At 67.5% G+C, this 16,007-nt stretch overlaps 2 protein-coding genes across 6 annotated transcripts in view; one reads left to right on the top strand and one right to left on the bottom strand.

Moving 5' to 3' along the window:
• RPL7A (ribosomal protein L7a) overlaps positions 1-16,007 on the top strand; it is a 307,067-nt gene that overhangs the window by 55,844 nt on the left and 235,216 nt on the right. The gene's annotated exons all lie outside the window — the stretch shown is intronic.
• The window catches only part of KCNT1 (potassium sodium-activated channel subfamily T member 1), a 32,832-nt gene continuing 20,702 nt past the window's right edge, over positions 3,878-16,007 (bottom strand). For 2 of the 5 annotated variants that reach the window (XM_059926011.1, XM_059926012.1), the window contains exons 20-31: positions 15,644-15,816; positions 15,207-15,278; positions 14,969-15,103; positions 14,769-14,880; positions 11,279-11,380; positions 10,812-10,895; positions 10,575-10,700; positions 10,219-10,239; positions 9,157-9,484; positions 7,720-7,782; positions 5,056-5,140; positions 3,878-4,943 (exon numbers count right to left, since the gene is read on the bottom strand). In XM_059926011.1, the coding sequence (XP_059781994.1) occupies positions 4,823-4,943; positions 5,056-5,140; positions 7,720-7,782; positions 9,157-9,484; positions 10,219-10,239; positions 10,575-10,700; positions 10,812-10,895; positions 11,279-11,380; positions 14,769-14,880; positions 14,969-15,103; positions 15,207-15,278; positions 15,644-15,816 (1,422 nt within the window). In that variant the 3' untranslated portion in view covers positions 3,878-4,822. The remainder of the gene's footprint in view (positions 4,944-5,055; positions 5,141-7,719; positions 7,783-9,156; positions 9,485-10,218; positions 10,240-10,574; positions 10,701-10,811; positions 10,896-11,278; positions 11,381-14,768; positions 14,881-14,968; positions 15,104-15,206; positions 15,279-15,643; positions 15,817-16,007) is intronic. The other 3 variants (XM_059926014.1, XM_059926013.1, XM_059926015.1) reach the window with 3 other exon arrangements.

Genomic DNA, 16,007 nt, shown 5'->3' with positions numbered 1-16,007 from the left:
CAGGCTCAGTAGTTGTGGCGCACGGGCTTAGTTGCTCTGCGGCATGTGGGATCTTCCCGGACCAGGGCTCGAACCCGTGTCCCCTGCATTGGCAGGTGGATTCTTAACCACTGAGCCACCAGGGAAGCCCCTCTTAGTGTTTTTAATTGGCGTTTCCCTGGTTACAGATGAGTAGAGCATATTTCCATCTCTTTGTTGGTCTTTTTGATTTTCTTCTTTTGTGAAACGTCTCTTCAAGTTGTTTGCCTATTGTCCTGCTGGGTCCTCTGTCTTTTTCTAAACAATATACAGAAGATAAGTTTTTGAAACATATTTATGTTATCTTCTGTATGTTATCTTACCCGTTCAGCGCTTCTTCACTCTCTTTTTGGTGTTGTGATAAGCAGCGTTTCTAAAGACTTATTTGGTTCCCCGTCCAGCCTCAGTTGAGGACCCAGGCTCAGCACCAGCTCTTGGGGGAGGCCCTGGGGGAGGAGTTCCCCTGGGAAGACCCCCAAACCCCGCTGTGCAGCAGGGCAGCCGGGAAGCAGCCACAGGGATTGCCTCAGAGCCAAGGTGGGCATTGAGCTCCCCATGGCCCCCCTCCGTCCGGACCCTTGGAGCTGCTGGCCTGAAGGGCCAGCCCCGAGATGGTCAGGAGGTGGGGCTGTGGCAGATGCCCAGAGCGAGTGTGGAGCCCCTGACGTCCCGGGGGCTGTGGCCCGGGTCCCTGGGACGGTGCGGGGCAGCAGGAAGGCGGCCTGGCTGGGCTGTCCTCCCCAGCAGGACCCCAGAGGGACCCTGGAGGTGTGGTGCTTGGCTTCGAGGACCCCCGCCTCGGGGCCAGGTTCCCTGAACACCTTCCAGGACCCTCCCCCCTGACGAGGAGCCGCTCTGAGGTGACAGGGGTCCCAGCCAGAGAAGGGACCTGCAGGGGCCGGGGGGGTCTCCCTGCAGGTGACCAGGGCCAGGGTGGAGGTCCGCTGTGAGCCCGCGTTGTTAGCTTGGGCCTCAGTCACGCGGAACTTGGGGGAGGCTGGTGTGGAGTAGCCCTGGGTAGAGGTGCTTTTTCTATCCAGACTCATCTCGCACCCCTCGCCCGCCGTACCACAATCTCCTAAAGGATGAGACTCAAGCCTGAGGGTCCTCTCCCTGGTGGGGCCCACAGTGGGACCGGGTACGGTCTGCGGCCTCAGAGCCCCAAGCCTGCCTGGGGATGGCGGGGAGGCAGGTCTCAGCCCACGGCGTGATGCTGCACCTGCTGCCCAAGTCCCCGTGAGAGGGGACAGGCCCTGGGGTGACAGGGACCCCACAGCCAGCCCAGGCAGGGGTCTTAGAGTGCCACGACGAGACCCTCAGGGGTGGACACGGGCTCCCTGCACTGCCCCCCCATTCCACATGCTCACACCGCATCCCCGGTGCAAACCTCGTGCCCCTGAACCTCCACCTCCTGGCTGCCCGGCCCCCGAGGCTGCCCAGGTGCCCAAGAGGAGGGCGAGGCAGAGTCCTGACCGAGGCCCCTCCCTGAAGGACGGATGGTCTGCTGCTTCTCCATCTTCCAGGCAGCGGCCTGAGTTCAGGACCTGGGAGAGAAGCTGTCTGGCCCTGACAGGCGGGGCCTCGGGCCTGCTGGGAACTCACAGCCACAGTCAGGTCCCTGATGGAGGCCGGGCTGCCAGGAAGGGTGTCTCCCTGGAGAAAGGAAGGTGCAGCCAAGCCTGGACCACACTTCCAGGTCCAGCGGGCCTCGTGGAGCCTGCAGTGATGTGCCAGGCTGGGGGCCAGGAGGTCCCCCTGCTGCAGAAGGGCTGCAGAGGGTGTGGGTCAGTGCCATGTGCCCTCCCCCCGCGCCCCCAGGCAGGCCCTTGAGGGTACCTGGAGGTGCCCATGCAGGGTGCCCGGGGTATGGAGGACCTGATGGTCATTCCCAGCTCTGCGCTCTGTGACCAGGGCCATGGGACGTGCTGCAGACTGTCTCGGACAGTCCCGCCTGGAGGGCCTGCTCTGGGCATCCCTGAGTTCCCCAAGACCACCCTGCTAGGCCCCCAAGCTCCTGCTGATATCACTGAGGACGAAGGTGGCTCTGGCCGTCTGGCCGCCCCTGGGGGCCTGGAATGCCGGGGGTGCTCCCCCAGCCCCTGCCCCTGGAGGCCCCAGCCGAGCCCCCCAAGCCCCAGGTGGGCGGGGCTGCCTTCAGGGCGGGCGGACTAAGGTCCTGGACGGCAGACCCCAGCCTGCACGCCTGTCGGGGGACCCCGGGACGCGGCCCTGCCCGGGACGCAGGAAGCCGTAGCTCTCCAATCTCACAGGAAAATGCTGCGACTCTTCTGAGACCCACCCATCAGGGCACACAGCTACCCCCAAAAGGAAGAGGCACCTCTGAGACCACTGGGTGTGGACTGGGGTCGAGATGAGGTCCGAGAGCGTCGTGGGGTGCCCGCCTTGTGGTCCCGCGGAGGCCGAACACGCCTCCGCGGGGCGCGGGGCGGGCCGGCGCCGTCCCGAGGCGGGGCCCCCTTCCTCTCTTGACGGGTGGGTGTGGGCGGAGGGCTGTGCCGTGCGCGCCCTGGCCTTTGTCCCTCCCTCCCTTGTCCTGCCTCCTCTGGCTGCAGTCAGCATCTGCTGTGGTCCCACCTCCTTCCGTCCCCCAGATGCCAGTCGCGCTTTGCGAGACTCTGGGTGGCTGCCCCGAGCCGGGCGCCCACTCGCACCTGCTGCCCGTCTGCCTGTGAACGCTCGGTTCCGGGGTGGGGCGAGCGGGCACCTTAAGCCGGTGTTCCCAGGCCCTGCGCCCCTGACCAGCCGGAATGGCCAGCACGCTGCTGGCGTTACTGTTTTGAGCAGCTTTCTATGGGAATAAAAAACCCAGAGGTTTTTCTCTGATTGGGTTATGTTTGAAAAACTTGGCAAAACATTGAGAAATGTTCTCCACTCGCCCGGTCAGGGCGCCTGGATGCAGGTCTCCAGCCTCCGCGGGGCCCTCTGTGTGCACTTGGCGGTGGGTGTGAGTGTGCATCCCGGTCTGGAGATGAACCCCACTTCTCACCGCCTGCCTGTGCACCCCACACTCAAGTCAGGCAACTCCCGAGGATCCGCGTCGGATGCCATCTTCCCCCTGTGGGGTTCCAGGGGCTGCAGCCCCACCTGGTTGGAGCCCCCGGTCCAGCGGCCAAGCAGGGTCCCCTCCCCTCAGGGAGTTGGAGCATGGGTGCCAGGAGAGGCGGTGGGTGCAGGAGAGGACGCTCGCTGGCAGGACCCTGGGAGCCACGGACCCCGCTGGGACGGGCCCTGGCCCCAGAGGCCACCCTACCCCACGCTGGCGGCCTGTCGCTCCATCAAGGGCCCTGGGGTCTCCCAAGCCCGGTCAGTGCCCTTCCTGACCGCCCACAGCCCGCACCATCCCCTGGGCACGTAGACGCTCTCTGGGCGGGAGGGAGCGTCCCGGGCGGCCAGCGTGGGGGAGAGGAGCCGCACGCGTGTCCCTCCCTCAGGGCAGGCCCCTCCAGCAGCTGTGTGGTCCCGCCCCCCCCCCAGGGGGCTGTGATGGCTCCTCCTCCGCCAGCCTCTGGGAGTGCTCTGTGGGAGCGGAGCCCCGCCCCAAGACAGACCCGGCTGCCTTGTGCTGGCGAGGGGCACACACCCCTCCTGGGCACGGCCGGGCTCCAGGGCCGGGCAGCTCGCCAGGGAGCGCTCCGGGACCCCGTCCCCGCCGCCACCTGAGTTGCTTCCTGCTTTTGGAGAAGGCTCGGGCCAGCAGCATCTCCTTGGGGTAGGGGCTTCCCTGTGGGGTCCGGTGGGTTGGGGACCAGAGCAAGTGGTGAAACTGGGTGGCCGGGGCAGGCCCAGGCCCAGGCCCAGAGCTTGAAGCCACGGAGGGGAGGCCTCACGAGCAATCCTCTTGTCTGCAGGATGCATCCATTTAATAGACGTTTCCAGCACTGAGCGTGCAAAACCTGTCAGAAACAGTCACACAGGAACCGCGGTGGTGCCCCGAGTCCCTCCCTCATAAGGAGAAATCTCCCTCGCCGAGGCCTGGGCCAGTAGCCCAGCGGCTGAATTGTGCTTCAGGTCTGGTGTTAAAAGGAGGTCAGATGGCGCGGCTGCGAAAGTTCAGCGTAAAAACAGAGGAAAAGGCCGTCATCTGATTTTCTTCCACAAAGTCAAGGGCCGCGGGAGCCCCGGTGACTCGCAGGGCCGCTGTGGGGTCTCACAGCAGCCCCGCCTCCCTCCTAACGAGCCCAGGCTGCCGGCACCTCTCCAGAGCCCGCCCCGCCCCTGCCAAGGGCTCGCCTGCGCTGCAGACCCTCTTGCTTTCCATTTCCTTCTCGAAAAGGCTCCCTTCGCTTGCCTGCCTCAGCGGCCCGACTCTGGGCCAGACCCTCACAAGTGAGACCACAGGGGACCCACAGGGCAGACAAGGGTGGCCCACGGCCCCGTGGCTTGGCTGAGAGCGGTGGGCAAGGCCCAGGAATCAATACCAGCCGTGGCCGTGGAAACGGGCAGTTCAGGGGCTGCAGTGTGCTCTCCTGCTCCGGTGCGAGCCCCCGGCCCGGGCCTCTGCGGTCCGGCCCGGCTCCTGTCGCTGCACTGCGGCCAGACCCGGTCACGAGTTGCGGTGCGTTTGTGCGAAGGGCCAGGGATGGTATAGATTTGTAAAAATAGGTTAAAAAGGCTTCCCACCAGCGCCTGGCAGTGCCCGGGGCAGCCTCGGCCCTCACCGGGTCCAGTCCCGGGAGCAGCTCTGGGCTGGGCGGCAGGCGGGGGTCGGGGCCCTGCGCTCATGCATCACGCGGCTCACGGACCCTGGCAGGACGAGGTCAGCCCGGAGGGCTCCACACGGTGCTCAGAACTGCGTCTCGTCCCGCGTCTCGGGGCTGCAGGAAGCCAGCTTGTTGCCGCAGCTGCTCTTCCGGCTCTGGGAGCTGCTGGCCACGTGGGCCAGAGGGTCGGAGCGGATGAGATACCTGCGGGGAGGGCGGGAGGTCCCTGATGTCGCCCTGCGCCTGGGAGGCTGGGCTGGACGCCCACGCGTCAGATGGGCAGGTGTCTGCACTTGCCCGGGGACCCGATACTCACACGATGTCGTTGGGCTCCAGCCGCGTGTCCGGTGGGGGGTTGATGAGCACATAGGACAGGGTGTTCTGGTGGTCGTTCATCTCGTCTGCGGAGACAGGGCCCAGTGCGGTCACCTCTCAGCCCCCCCCCCCCACCTCCGCTCTGTGGGGCCCCGAGGAGCTGGCGGCTCTGCTCCAGCTGCAGAACCCTCCCGGCCCTTCAGCCGTCCTGCCTGAGCCCTCGTCCTGGCGAGCCCAGCGGGGCCGGTCCTCCCTGACCGACGCTGGCCTCGGCCCCCGCGCGCACGGGCATGGGGGCGGCCACGAGGGCAGCGGGCGCTGAGTCATCAGCATCTTAGGATGCGCTGGCCCTGAACACGGAGCACACCTGTGCACACCGACACGTGTGCACACACCCACACACCCGCACTCACACCTAGTGCAGCCCTCAGACTCACTCCCTCCCCCGCCCCCCAGCGCCCTGCATCCCCACCCCATACAGGCCACCCCTGACCCCCTCCTCAACCCTCCACTTTGGACTTGGCCTCTCTTTCCCAAGACCTGCTCCCGGGGCACCAGCCCAGGGTCCGCCCAGCTCAGTCTTCCAGAGGGGCCCTTGGCACACTCGGGGTCCGAGCTGCCCGTCATAGAGACAGCCTGGTGTCCCGCTCACGGGGTGGCTGTGGATTCTGGAGGAACCCTGCTCACCTCACAGGTGCCTCTCCGGCCAGATACAGGGACAGGGCTGGCCACTGTCTGGCAGTGACCCCAAGCTCACTGGCAGGAAACGAATGGCTGGCGGCCTCAGTTTACCCATCTGGTGATGCCTAAAGGTGCCTCCTGACCCAGGACCGGGCATCAAGGGGACGGCCCTCCAGGGGGACCAGGCCCTGGGTGGCCTCTGCCCCCAGCCCCTCCCGTTCCCTTCTCTCGGCACCGTCCCTCCCGTTCGGTCCACTGAGGGGCGGGATTCTCTGCGAAGCTGGGGCAGCTGCCCGCTGACTAGCCGGGCGGGCGGGGGGCTACAGCTCGCTCCTCTGAACTGATGAGTTCAGGGCCGCATCTGGCGGTGCATTCGGGACCCGCATGGCGGCAGGCGGAGCGCGGCGTGCTTCCTGGGGACAGGTCGGGGCACAGGCTGGGACCCGGGAGCTGACGGGCTTGCGCAGACCTTGACGGGCATCAGCTGGTGCCAACCTCGCGTCCACGCCGGGAAGGGGACAGCCTGACCCCCTCTCCCGCCCCCCGCGCGGGGTCACGAGCCAAGTTGGCTCACGCTGGAGGCTGCGTGCCTCCAGGGTGGGCAGCACGGAGCCGGGCAGTGGGGGCAGCGAGTGGCGCAGGTGGGAGCGGGGAGGCTCCCGAAGGCTCTCAGGGACCCCGCACCCCTGACCACAGCCAGGGCGGCTCCACGGGGACAGGCGCACGGTCAGAACAAGGAAACGGAGAGGCCGGTGCCGGGCCAGGCCCCGCCCCTCTGTGTGGCCGGGGAGAGGGGGAGCCGCGCCTGCCTCGCTGGGCCCTCCCTTCCGGCCTGGACCCTGCTTCGCCCCCGGGGGGCACGGATCACGGGCGTTCCCGGCCCGAGGCAGGCCCAGCTCCGTGCTTACGGGGGCCCGGCTGTGGCGCCCGGGGCTGGGTGTGCTCGGTCGCGAGGCCCAGACCCCGACTTCCCTGGGACGGGGCAGCCTCGCCGTGCCTGCTGTGCTCTGGTGAGGGCCTGGGGTGCGGCCGGGGGCTGGCGATGGCACTCCTGGCCAGTGACCAAGGGCAGTGCTGCTGTGATCCCCCTCGCACCCCCTACCTGGCACCGCAAGCCTCTGTGCGGGCCCACCTCCTTCAGCCCGCAGACCAGGCGCCCGGCCCGGCCCTGGGCGTCCACGCGTTCCTCTGGAGCCCCACCCTGACCACAGCCTCACTCTCCTCCGTGCGCTCGGGTCACCCCTAACCCCAGGGGGCCGGGGCGTGCGGGCTCTGAGCTTCCCGGGATCGTGAGGAACCCCCAGGGAGCGAAGGGGCCTCGGCAGTGAGGCCTGGGGCCTGGACTCTGCTCTGACCTCTGCTGGGGTCTGGGGGCACGTCTGGGGGCCGTGGGGTGTCTTCTTGGAAGACACAGGGGGCCCACGCAGCACCTGAGCCTCCGGATGAGAATGGGGTACAAACGGGCTTTGCCTCAACTGGAGAGGGAACCCCCTCTCGAAGCCCCAGCGGGGGCGTGGAGGTCAACCGTCCACCGGGCTTGGGTGGCCCTCCAAAGGCTCAGGGCGCAGCAGACCCCGGGGCCTCAGGCGCCAGCCCAGGCCTCACCGTGCTCCACCACGCAGGGGCACGGGCACCCTGGCCTGGGACCCTCCATCTGGGTGCTTCCCGAGAGCTGGGTGGGCTCCCAGGGGCTGGCTGCAGGCCGACGGCCACCTGCGTGCTCAGGCCTGGGCTTATCTCAGACAACAGACGGGGCAGAAGGACTGGGGTACTAGGGTCAGTACCGAAGTCAGCAAATGAAGGAGGAAGGTTAAGGTCCCTGCGGTGGGGCGGCCTGGGAGCTCGTGGGCCCCTGCCTGCAGGGACCCTCTCTCGTGCCTTGTCCTGTCTGCCTGCCTGACCGGGGCGGGCGGCCACCAGGTGGACCGTCGGCGAAGGGTTGGCCTGCCCCTCTGCCAGACTCCGGCCACCGGAGCAGAATTACCTTGCAAATATCCCAGGTTTACCCGATTCATGACATCACTGGCTGTTAAATTTGCTACATCCTCTACGGAACACACAGGAAGAGGGACAGACAGAAACAGAGAGAGACAGGTCAGCAAGCAGCGCAGAGGAGGTGGCCGCACAGCGGGGAGGGGGGCAGGGGGTGGCTGCAAGGCGGGAGGCCCGTCTGTCCCTGAACAGAAGTCGGCCCCTCATCTGCCAAGCTCTGGTGGGGGGGCGGGGGGCGAGGAGGCCCAGGGGAGCGCCGAGTGCCCACCCAGGGGCGCCCGCTCTGGGGCTCAGCCGGGCTGGAGTCCCTGCCAGTGCGCAACAAGGGGCCGAGAACACGGGACACCCCACTCGGAGCCTCGGTGGTCAGTGTGCCACCCGGAAGGGGGGTGACAGCACCCTCCCAGGGAAGGGACACCGAGAGGGGACAAAGGTAAATCGTGCGGCTGGGGTGTGGCCGGAGGGGCTGGGCAGCTCTCTTGGGCGGCCGTCCACCTCGGACCCAGCAGACGGCCAGGGCCAGGTGACCCTTGGGCAGCTCCTGGGTGAAGCCCGAGCTGCCTCATCCCACTTGGAGGGTACTCAGGGGCCCCTGACCCAGGAGGTGGGCGCCCGAGGACAGAGCCAGGCCTGGGAAGTGGGCAGAGTCCCCGAGACGGAACCCAGCGGAGGCCAGAGCCTTCACCAGGCCGGGCGGCGGTGGGGGGCTTGGGCCCCTTTCGGCCCCATCAACGGAGGCAGCAACTCTGGAGTGAGGGGAGGGGACGGGCTTCTCTCCTCTGGCCCAGCCAGGGTACCCCCGGCCTGTTCACGGTCATGTCACAAACTTCTCCCCAAAACAAGCTATGGAGAAAATCTGCCGATGAAGACAAACGCCCTGGCGGTGTCGCCCTGAAGTCGCAGGGATGGGGTGGCCGTGCGCCAGGAGCAACGGTGGGGCCCCCGTGGCCTGGGAAGAGTGTTTTGGTGCTCGGCCATTCGACCGGCGGCCCCCAGATCTGCCCCCGTAATCCCGAGCTCCAGCTGCTGGGAGGGCAGGGGGCGGGGTGGCCGGGGGCTCTGGGGTCTCCCTGCCACACCCTGTTCTTGTTCTCACGGTACGCAGCGGGCCCCTGTGTTTCTGACCCCAGCAGGACCGGCTGCAGGTGGCCAGTCTGTCCCCGACCGAGGCCTGTGCCCTTGGCTTTCGGGGAGCCCGACCCAGCCCTCCCCACCCCAAGCTGCCTCCTGCAGGAGAGCTGCCTGCTGGGCTCAGCCGGCCTGGGCCTTTATTTTACAGATGGGGAAACTGAGGCCCCAGAGCGGAGGGGTGAGCCCTTCCTCGTGGGGAAGCTCCACCTGGGGAGCTCCGACGGGCCGTGGGGCGGGTGCCCTGGCGGGCAGAGCGCAGCCAGGAAGGCGGACGGACAGACGGCCCTGCCGGCCTTACCGTAGCCGGTGGTGGGCAGCCCCAGGTGCTTCATGCGGTTCTTGACCAGCTCGGAGAGCTCCTGCCGCTCGGATCGCTGGTACAGGCTGAGCCGCTGCTGGCTGATCCACTCGGCCGCCGCCTTCCCCGTGTGCCCGGCGCCCTTGCGGCTCAGCCTCCGTGCCCACGGCAGGCTCTTGCGCCGCAGGAGCGGGGGCTCCGCCGAGTCGCCGCCCACCGCGTGCCGGCCGTGGGTGCCGCCGCCGCTGCCCGGGCCTGCCCGTGAGCCCCAGGGCCCCTTCGCCTCCCGGGCGTCCTCGCGGTCCCCCATGCTCACCGAGACCTGGGACTGGCCGGGGAGGAAGGGTGAGGGCCCAGGAGAGGAGGGAGACCCGGGGACTGGGGACGGGGGAGGGGACGGGACGGGTCGGGAGGGGTGCCGGGCAGAGGATGGGGTGACCCACGGAGCAGCTGGGGTGACGGGGAGGAGGATAATCACAGCCCCTGGGGGCACCTCAGCCTCTGCAGCTGGGGAGGGGGTGCCGGGCCAGAGCCCCAAACCGCTCCGCCGTCCAAGCTGCTGGCTCTAGGTCTGTCTCTGACTTGCTGGGGAGAGGGGGCACCTCCCTCAACCTCTCCGGGCCCTGCATGTCCTGACTTTGCCATGGGGGCGGGGGCACCTCCTTTGTGCTACTCGGTTTCCTCATCTTGGGGGGCAAGAGAGAGCGGGGGCAGGGTGCATGGTGGGCTGGGAAGTGCCAGGGCCCTGCGTGGCTCAGTCGGGGTGTGGAGGTTGAGATGGACAGCAGGGAGGAAGGGGTACCCGCCAGGACAGGGGCCGTGGCACGAAAAGCAGATGTCATGGGGGCTGGGGGAGCCTGGGCTTCCCGTCCTGGGCCTCAGTTTCCCCGTCTGTATGGGGGCTGGGGTGATGCCAGGAGCCCTCTCTGAGCTGCACCTTGGCTGGCGCATCCTGGGGCCTTGCTCCCTGACCTGTCACCCACAGCCCAGGGCCCTGCGCCCCTGCCAGGCGGGACTCGCGCGTGTTAAGTGCACCCCTGTGGGCCTGAAGGGACCACTCACCTGGGCCCTGAGGTTGTGAGGCTGCAAAGGAAACCAGGGCAGCCTGGGTACCTGTGGGGCTCCTGCCCTGACCCCCAAGGCTGCCTGAGCCCTCGTGGACTCGGGACCCGTGGGCAGGCCACCCTCTGCGGTTCCAGCGGGCGGCACAGGGGCCCCACGGTGCTCTCGAGCCTCCCCTCCCCCACGGGGGGGGGGGTCACAGCCACCCAGGGGATGCCCACGTACGGCGGTATGAGGGCCTGACCCCAAAAGGGCCTGACAGCAAAGGCCCAGATCCCCAAACTAGAAACGGGGTGGCCCGAGTCACAGAGAAACGGGGCCGCCTCGGGGAGCCCTGCTCCTCCCCTTCCCCGCACCTCCGAGGAGAAGACGTGGCACTCGGTCCTGTAGATGCCGATGGGGATCTCGGCGCTGGAGGAGCACAGCTTCTGGAAGAGGCGGCCGTAGGTGCGGATCCACAGGTCGTCCTCTGTGACCTTCATCTGGAACAAGGGAGCCTGGGCTGGGCCGGCCTCGGGCGGGAGGACCCTCCCCAGCAGGGCCCGCCCGCCCGCCCTGCCTGCCCGCCCCGCCCGCCTGGCCCAGGCACTCACGGCACAGAGGTAGCCCGAGCCCGGCGTGGTGTCCAGCCCCAGGAGCAGCCTGGTGATGGGGATCATGTAGTCCTTCACGAAGGACTGGAGAGGAGGGGCCGCAGTGAGGCCGGGCGGTGCGGGCGGATCTGCCTCCACGTCCCCTGGACACGCCCGCCGGGCACCCACAGCTTCCCACGCGGTGCGCCCAGCAGACGGAGCTGGGTGGCCTTTCCTGGCCGTGGTCGCTCACTAGGCCGAGTGCACTAGGTCAAAAGGGATCAGAAACCCAGAGGCTGCCGGGAGCCGACCCCAGGGCAGCGCTCTCCTGGGAGGAAAGGACGGGGGACACTCGGGTGAACCCCTGCTGCTCCCCGGCAGGGATGGGGCCCAGAGCCTCCCAGTGCTGGCCGGCCTCCTGGGCGCCCAGGGGTGGGTGCTCAGAGAGGGGCCCGTGGCTCAGAACCGGGACCGGATGCCGGGCTGACCTGATACAGCAGTGTGTCCAACATGCTGATGCTGAAGACGCGGCCGGCGGCGAAGGGCAGGCGGAACATGAAGGCCAGGTTGGAGCCGTTCTCCCGCTCCCTCTGCAGGACACGGGGCTCAGGCTGGCTGCTGCCCACGGCCACGGCCGCGGCCGCGCGGGGCAGGCAGCCCAGGGGCCTCTGCGTGCGTGGGGTGTGTGCACGCGTGTGCAGGGTGAGTGTGCGAACACACACAGCAGACGGCCGAGCACCCAGCTACGCGTCCCCCCAGACACATGAGGGGCCAGAGGCAGGGGTAAGGATTCGGGGCTCTGCTGGGAAGAAACGGGGGCCTGTGCTTGGTTTAATGCCCTGCCGTTGCCGTCGCGGAACCCTAACCCTTGCGGTAATTTCACCCCGGAGCACGAGCCCGTGAGCGAAATGGAGGGGACGGCAGGGCGTGCGCGTGAGCAGAGACAGACGTGTGTGCCTCTGCTGCGTGCGTGGCGTCGCGAGGCTCCACGCGGGTCCCTTAGACCCGCTGTGTGCGTCTCCCGTGGCTGCGGAACAGACGACCACAAACCCCGAAGCTCAAAACCACACCCGTTTACCCTCTGTTGGTTCTGGACGTTGCAAGTCCGAACGGATTTCAGGGGCTGGAATCAGGCATCACAGTGCTGTGCTCCGGCCGGCGGCCCCAGAGGACGACCCTTTCCTCCCTCCTCCCCATTTCCAGAGGCTGACCACGTCCCCGGCCTCCCGGCCTCTGGCCCTTCCTCCCCCTCCACGCTGACCTCCGGCCTCCCTCTCGCGAGGCCCCTGGTGATGGCGTGTGGCCCCTGGGTGAACCAGGGCCCCCTCCATCTCAGGATGCTTCATGGAATCGTGTTCCCCACCCTGTGCTGGTTCCGGGGCTAGGGCGGGGGCTTCTGGGGGCGTTGTCCCTGCCGCACCAGGTCGGCCTATGGTTGAGAGGTGGCTCTGAGCCCGAGACACTGTCCTTCCTGCTGGACCAGACGCGCTTCAGACAGACAGAAGGTGGGCCGCGTAGACCACAAGAGCCCTCTCGTGGCCCTTCTCACTGGGGCTGCTCCTTGCCTCGGCAGGCTCCTTGCTGCAAAGTTGCATGGCGGGACAGACAGACAGACGCCCGGGCAGGAGGCCTCGCCTCTGTCCCTCCCCACCAGCACGGAGCCCAAGGGCGCGCTGGACGGCACGCGGGCATCCAGGAGGGAAACAGTGCGTTATCACGTAAGAGCCGCAGAACCAGAGCCGTGTGGCGTGGTGACTCCAGGCTGCGTCTTCCCACGGCGGCATTCAGAGCCCAGGTCGCACGTTATGAGGACAAACGGAGAGAGTCCCGAAATCATTAAAGTTGTCAGTTTCCCTTCACTCAGACAATGAATGGTTTGAGAAGAAAAGAACAAGAATGGGTCGGGAGATGGAGGAGGAAGGAAGAGGCTTGACGTTTTAGTGGCTTCACAGGACTTTCCTGCTTTCTGAACGTGGGCCCTGGTTTCACGCTGTCCACTCTGTAGTGGCCGCGGAGGGTCCAGAGGCTTTAGCCTGAGCTCCGAGGTCACACGCGACAGTGAAACGTGGGTAACATACGAGGACGAGCCCTCCTGAGAACCACGCGGCCGGAGGGAAGCAGGCGCAGGAGTGGACGGGCATCCGGGGCCCTGCCAAGGAGGAGCCGGTCTGAACGGGCCCCCGGCCGAGGTCACCGTCACAGGCGCGGAGACTGTCAGAACGATGAGGCCACTGGGAGCCTGCGTCCTGGGATGCGGTGGGGAGCCCCGACTCTGGGAGATCTTCCTGAGAACAACCTCCAGGGAGACACGGATGTCACCCTCTGCACCTGAATCAGCCCCCAGTGCCAGTGCGACCTCTTGGAAGCACGTTGACCTGAATGCCGGAAATATTTCCAGTGTTCCTTCAGTTTCTACTCATTAAACAGGACTTGTCTTATGCAGGTTGTATGCACAGCGCGATCCCATCTTCCCTCCCCATCCTCCGCGGAATCCTCTCTGTGCGGGGTGGGCGCGCCAGCTCCATCTCCCGAGACTGGGTGGCATCACGTGGCTCTGCCCGGCCCCGCCCCCGGAGGCAACGCTGCAGGGCTGCAGGGGAAGGCGGATCGAGTGGCGATGCCTGCCACAGAGGAAGGGGCATGGGAGGGGGATTTGCGACGTCTGCCGTGCAAGGAAAGGGGCGTGGGAGGACATTCGCTGCGTGTTGGCTGACGGACCTACTTCACGCCCACCTCCGGAACAGGTCAGGGTGCAAGGCCTGTGGGGAATTGGGTTTGCTCGAGGGAAGGCGGAAAGTGAGGACCAGCACCAGGATGTCAGCCTTGACCCCAATTCTGTGCCGGTCATTCCCGCCCGTGCTTGGATCAGGCTGGCCCGAGCGCCTGGATACAGTCCGGCTGGGGCTGCTGAGGCCGACTTCCAAAGCCCACGGCCCCAGCCTTGAGCGGAGGGAGGCTCAGCTCACGGGTCACTGCAAGGGGGCGTTGAGGGGGGGCCAGTGGGCCGTCGCGTGGGGTGCAGGCCAAGCCTCCTCCGAGAGCAGGACGGCCCGAGCTCCCGGGTCGCTGACCGAGGCCCCCAGCTGCCATCCAAGGAGCTCCAGGGCCACCACGGGCCTCCTGGGGGAACTCACTTCTGTTGTCTGTCCGGGTTCAGAGCTCCCATGCTGTCCCTCTGTCTGCTGTCGGTGGCCAGGCCAGGCCTGGGTGAGCAGCCGTTCGGGGGTCCTCCCCGGTGTGGCACAGGGTAGCCACGCAAGTGCAAGCCGTCCCCTGACAAGGACCTCAGCCCAGGCTCACGGGGAGTGGTCACTGCTTCCGACCACAGCGCCCAGGGTCTCCTCCGTGGCAGCCCACCTGCCTCCTGGTTTCACCCAAGGCAGCCTGAGCACGGCCCTGCCCCTTGGTGGGGGGTAGTGCTGCACTGACCCGGGCAGGGGTCTGGGGTCCACAGATGTGCCAGGGCGGCACCACCAGGCCCGCGCCGCCCGTGTCCTTGGGCTCCACACCTGAGCCCAGCTGATGCCCTTCCTGGAGCCCGAGAAGCAGACAGCTGACTTCAGCCGTCCCACCACACTGCTGTGCGACCTGAGGCAAGTTGCGCCCCCTTACCCCCCGCCCCGTCTGTACCGGGACGAACACGTCCCTGCCGGGCAATTGACAGAACGGGCACGGTTCAGGTTTGGGCGCGGTGTCGGGGCCGGTGTCACCTGGGCTAGTAATTTCTGGCGTGATGGGCAACCTCTGCCCCACACAAGGCCGGGCCAGGCCCTGCCTTACGGGGACGACGTCCACTCCTGGCCGATGACCCTGAGGTCACTCAAGAACCTCACGCTGGGGCTGAGCCCAGGTCTCTGAGCCCCCTGGCCAGAGGAGGGCAGGCACCCTGGCCTCCCGTGGCCCCAGTCGCCCACTCCCTCCAGGCTGAGGCGCAGGTGCCACAGCCCTCAGCTCGGCAGGTCGCGCGGGGCTGCTTACCTTCTCCAGCCTGGAGAGAGCCAGCGAATAGCTGTCCTTGGCACGGAACTGCATGAACCGCATGTTGGACGGGTGGGTGAGCTCCGTGGTGATGCTGAGGCTGGGGAAGAGCCTGGGCGGGGGGCGGGGGGCGGGCCCCGGTCACGGCGTGGGCCCCGGTCACGGGCGCGGGCGGGGCTCCGGGCGGCCGCGCGTCTCACCGGAACATGGTCTGCACGCTGACGATGGTCTTCGCGTCGGCCATGTAGTCCTCCTCGGCGCTCATGGTGCTCTCCTTGTCCACCACCACCAGGTTGTCGGCGTAGATGATGCCGCACTGCAGCAGGCTGTCCAGGCTGCGGGGAGGCGCCCTTGGGTGCGTCCTGTCCCTCCCGCTCCGCCCTGGCCGCCCGGGGAGGAGGGGCGTGGGCGGGGCTCCTCCCGCGGGCGGCGCCTTACTTGTCCACGGAGCCCTCCATGTAGTAGACCATGGGGAAGCAGCAGATGGCCTCCAGGAAGTGGTGGTCAGGCCTGTGGGCACAGCAGGTCCTGGAGGCGCCCCCGCTGCTCTGCCGCCAGCCCTGACCTGGGCGAGCAGGGGCCCCAGGACTGCAGCGCGTGGGACCAGCGGGGCCTTCAGAGGCCCATGGGGCTGCTCTTTATGTACCCGCGGGGCAACCGAGGCCCCAGTGGTCAGGACAGCCGAGGCTGGACCTCGGCCTCTGGGCTGCCAGGCCTCTGGGGGCAGCAGTGCTGGAGGTTGGCCCCTGGGGGCTCACGGTCGTGGGGACCCAGTAGGGCCAGGAGAAGCCCTGCGGGAGGACGACAGAGCACTGCCGAGGGCCAGGGGCTGCTCCCCTCCCTCCCGAAGGTCTGGGGCGCCCTCTGCCCCTCACTTGTTGTCCAGCAGCAGCACGATGGGGTTGAGCTCTCTGCGGGGCCGGTAGTAGGCCCGGAGCGGCACGATGAAGTTGTACAGCCCATTGCCCGCCGTCTCCGCCGACACGATGATCAGCTTATTCTTGAAGCCGTAGGCCTTGGCGTCTTCATAGCTGTTGTGCTTGCAGCCCTGCGGGGGAGACGCCAGAATCCACCACCAGGGAGGGAGAGAGGGTGCTGTGCAGGAGTCCTCGGCCAAATGGCGCCTGGTCGCCAGCCACCTGGCCTCACGGGGCTACAGGCCACCAGCTTGCCGCACAGAGCGAGTGTGAGCTGGGGCCAGCGCCGGAGAGGTCACGTCCGGGACGGAAGGGAGGTATC

This window comes from Balaenoptera ricei, chromosome 6, assembly GCF_028023285.1.
Source record: "Balaenoptera ricei isolate mBalRic1 chromosome 6, mBalRic1.hap2, whole genome shotgun sequence".
Classification (NCBI taxonomy): domain Eukaryota; kingdom Metazoa; phylum Chordata; class Mammalia; order Artiodactyla; family Balaenopteridae; genus Balaenoptera; species Balaenoptera ricei.
The sequence above is the reverse complement of the archived record's forward strand: the minus strand, read 5'-3'. Positions and strand labels throughout refer to the sequence as shown.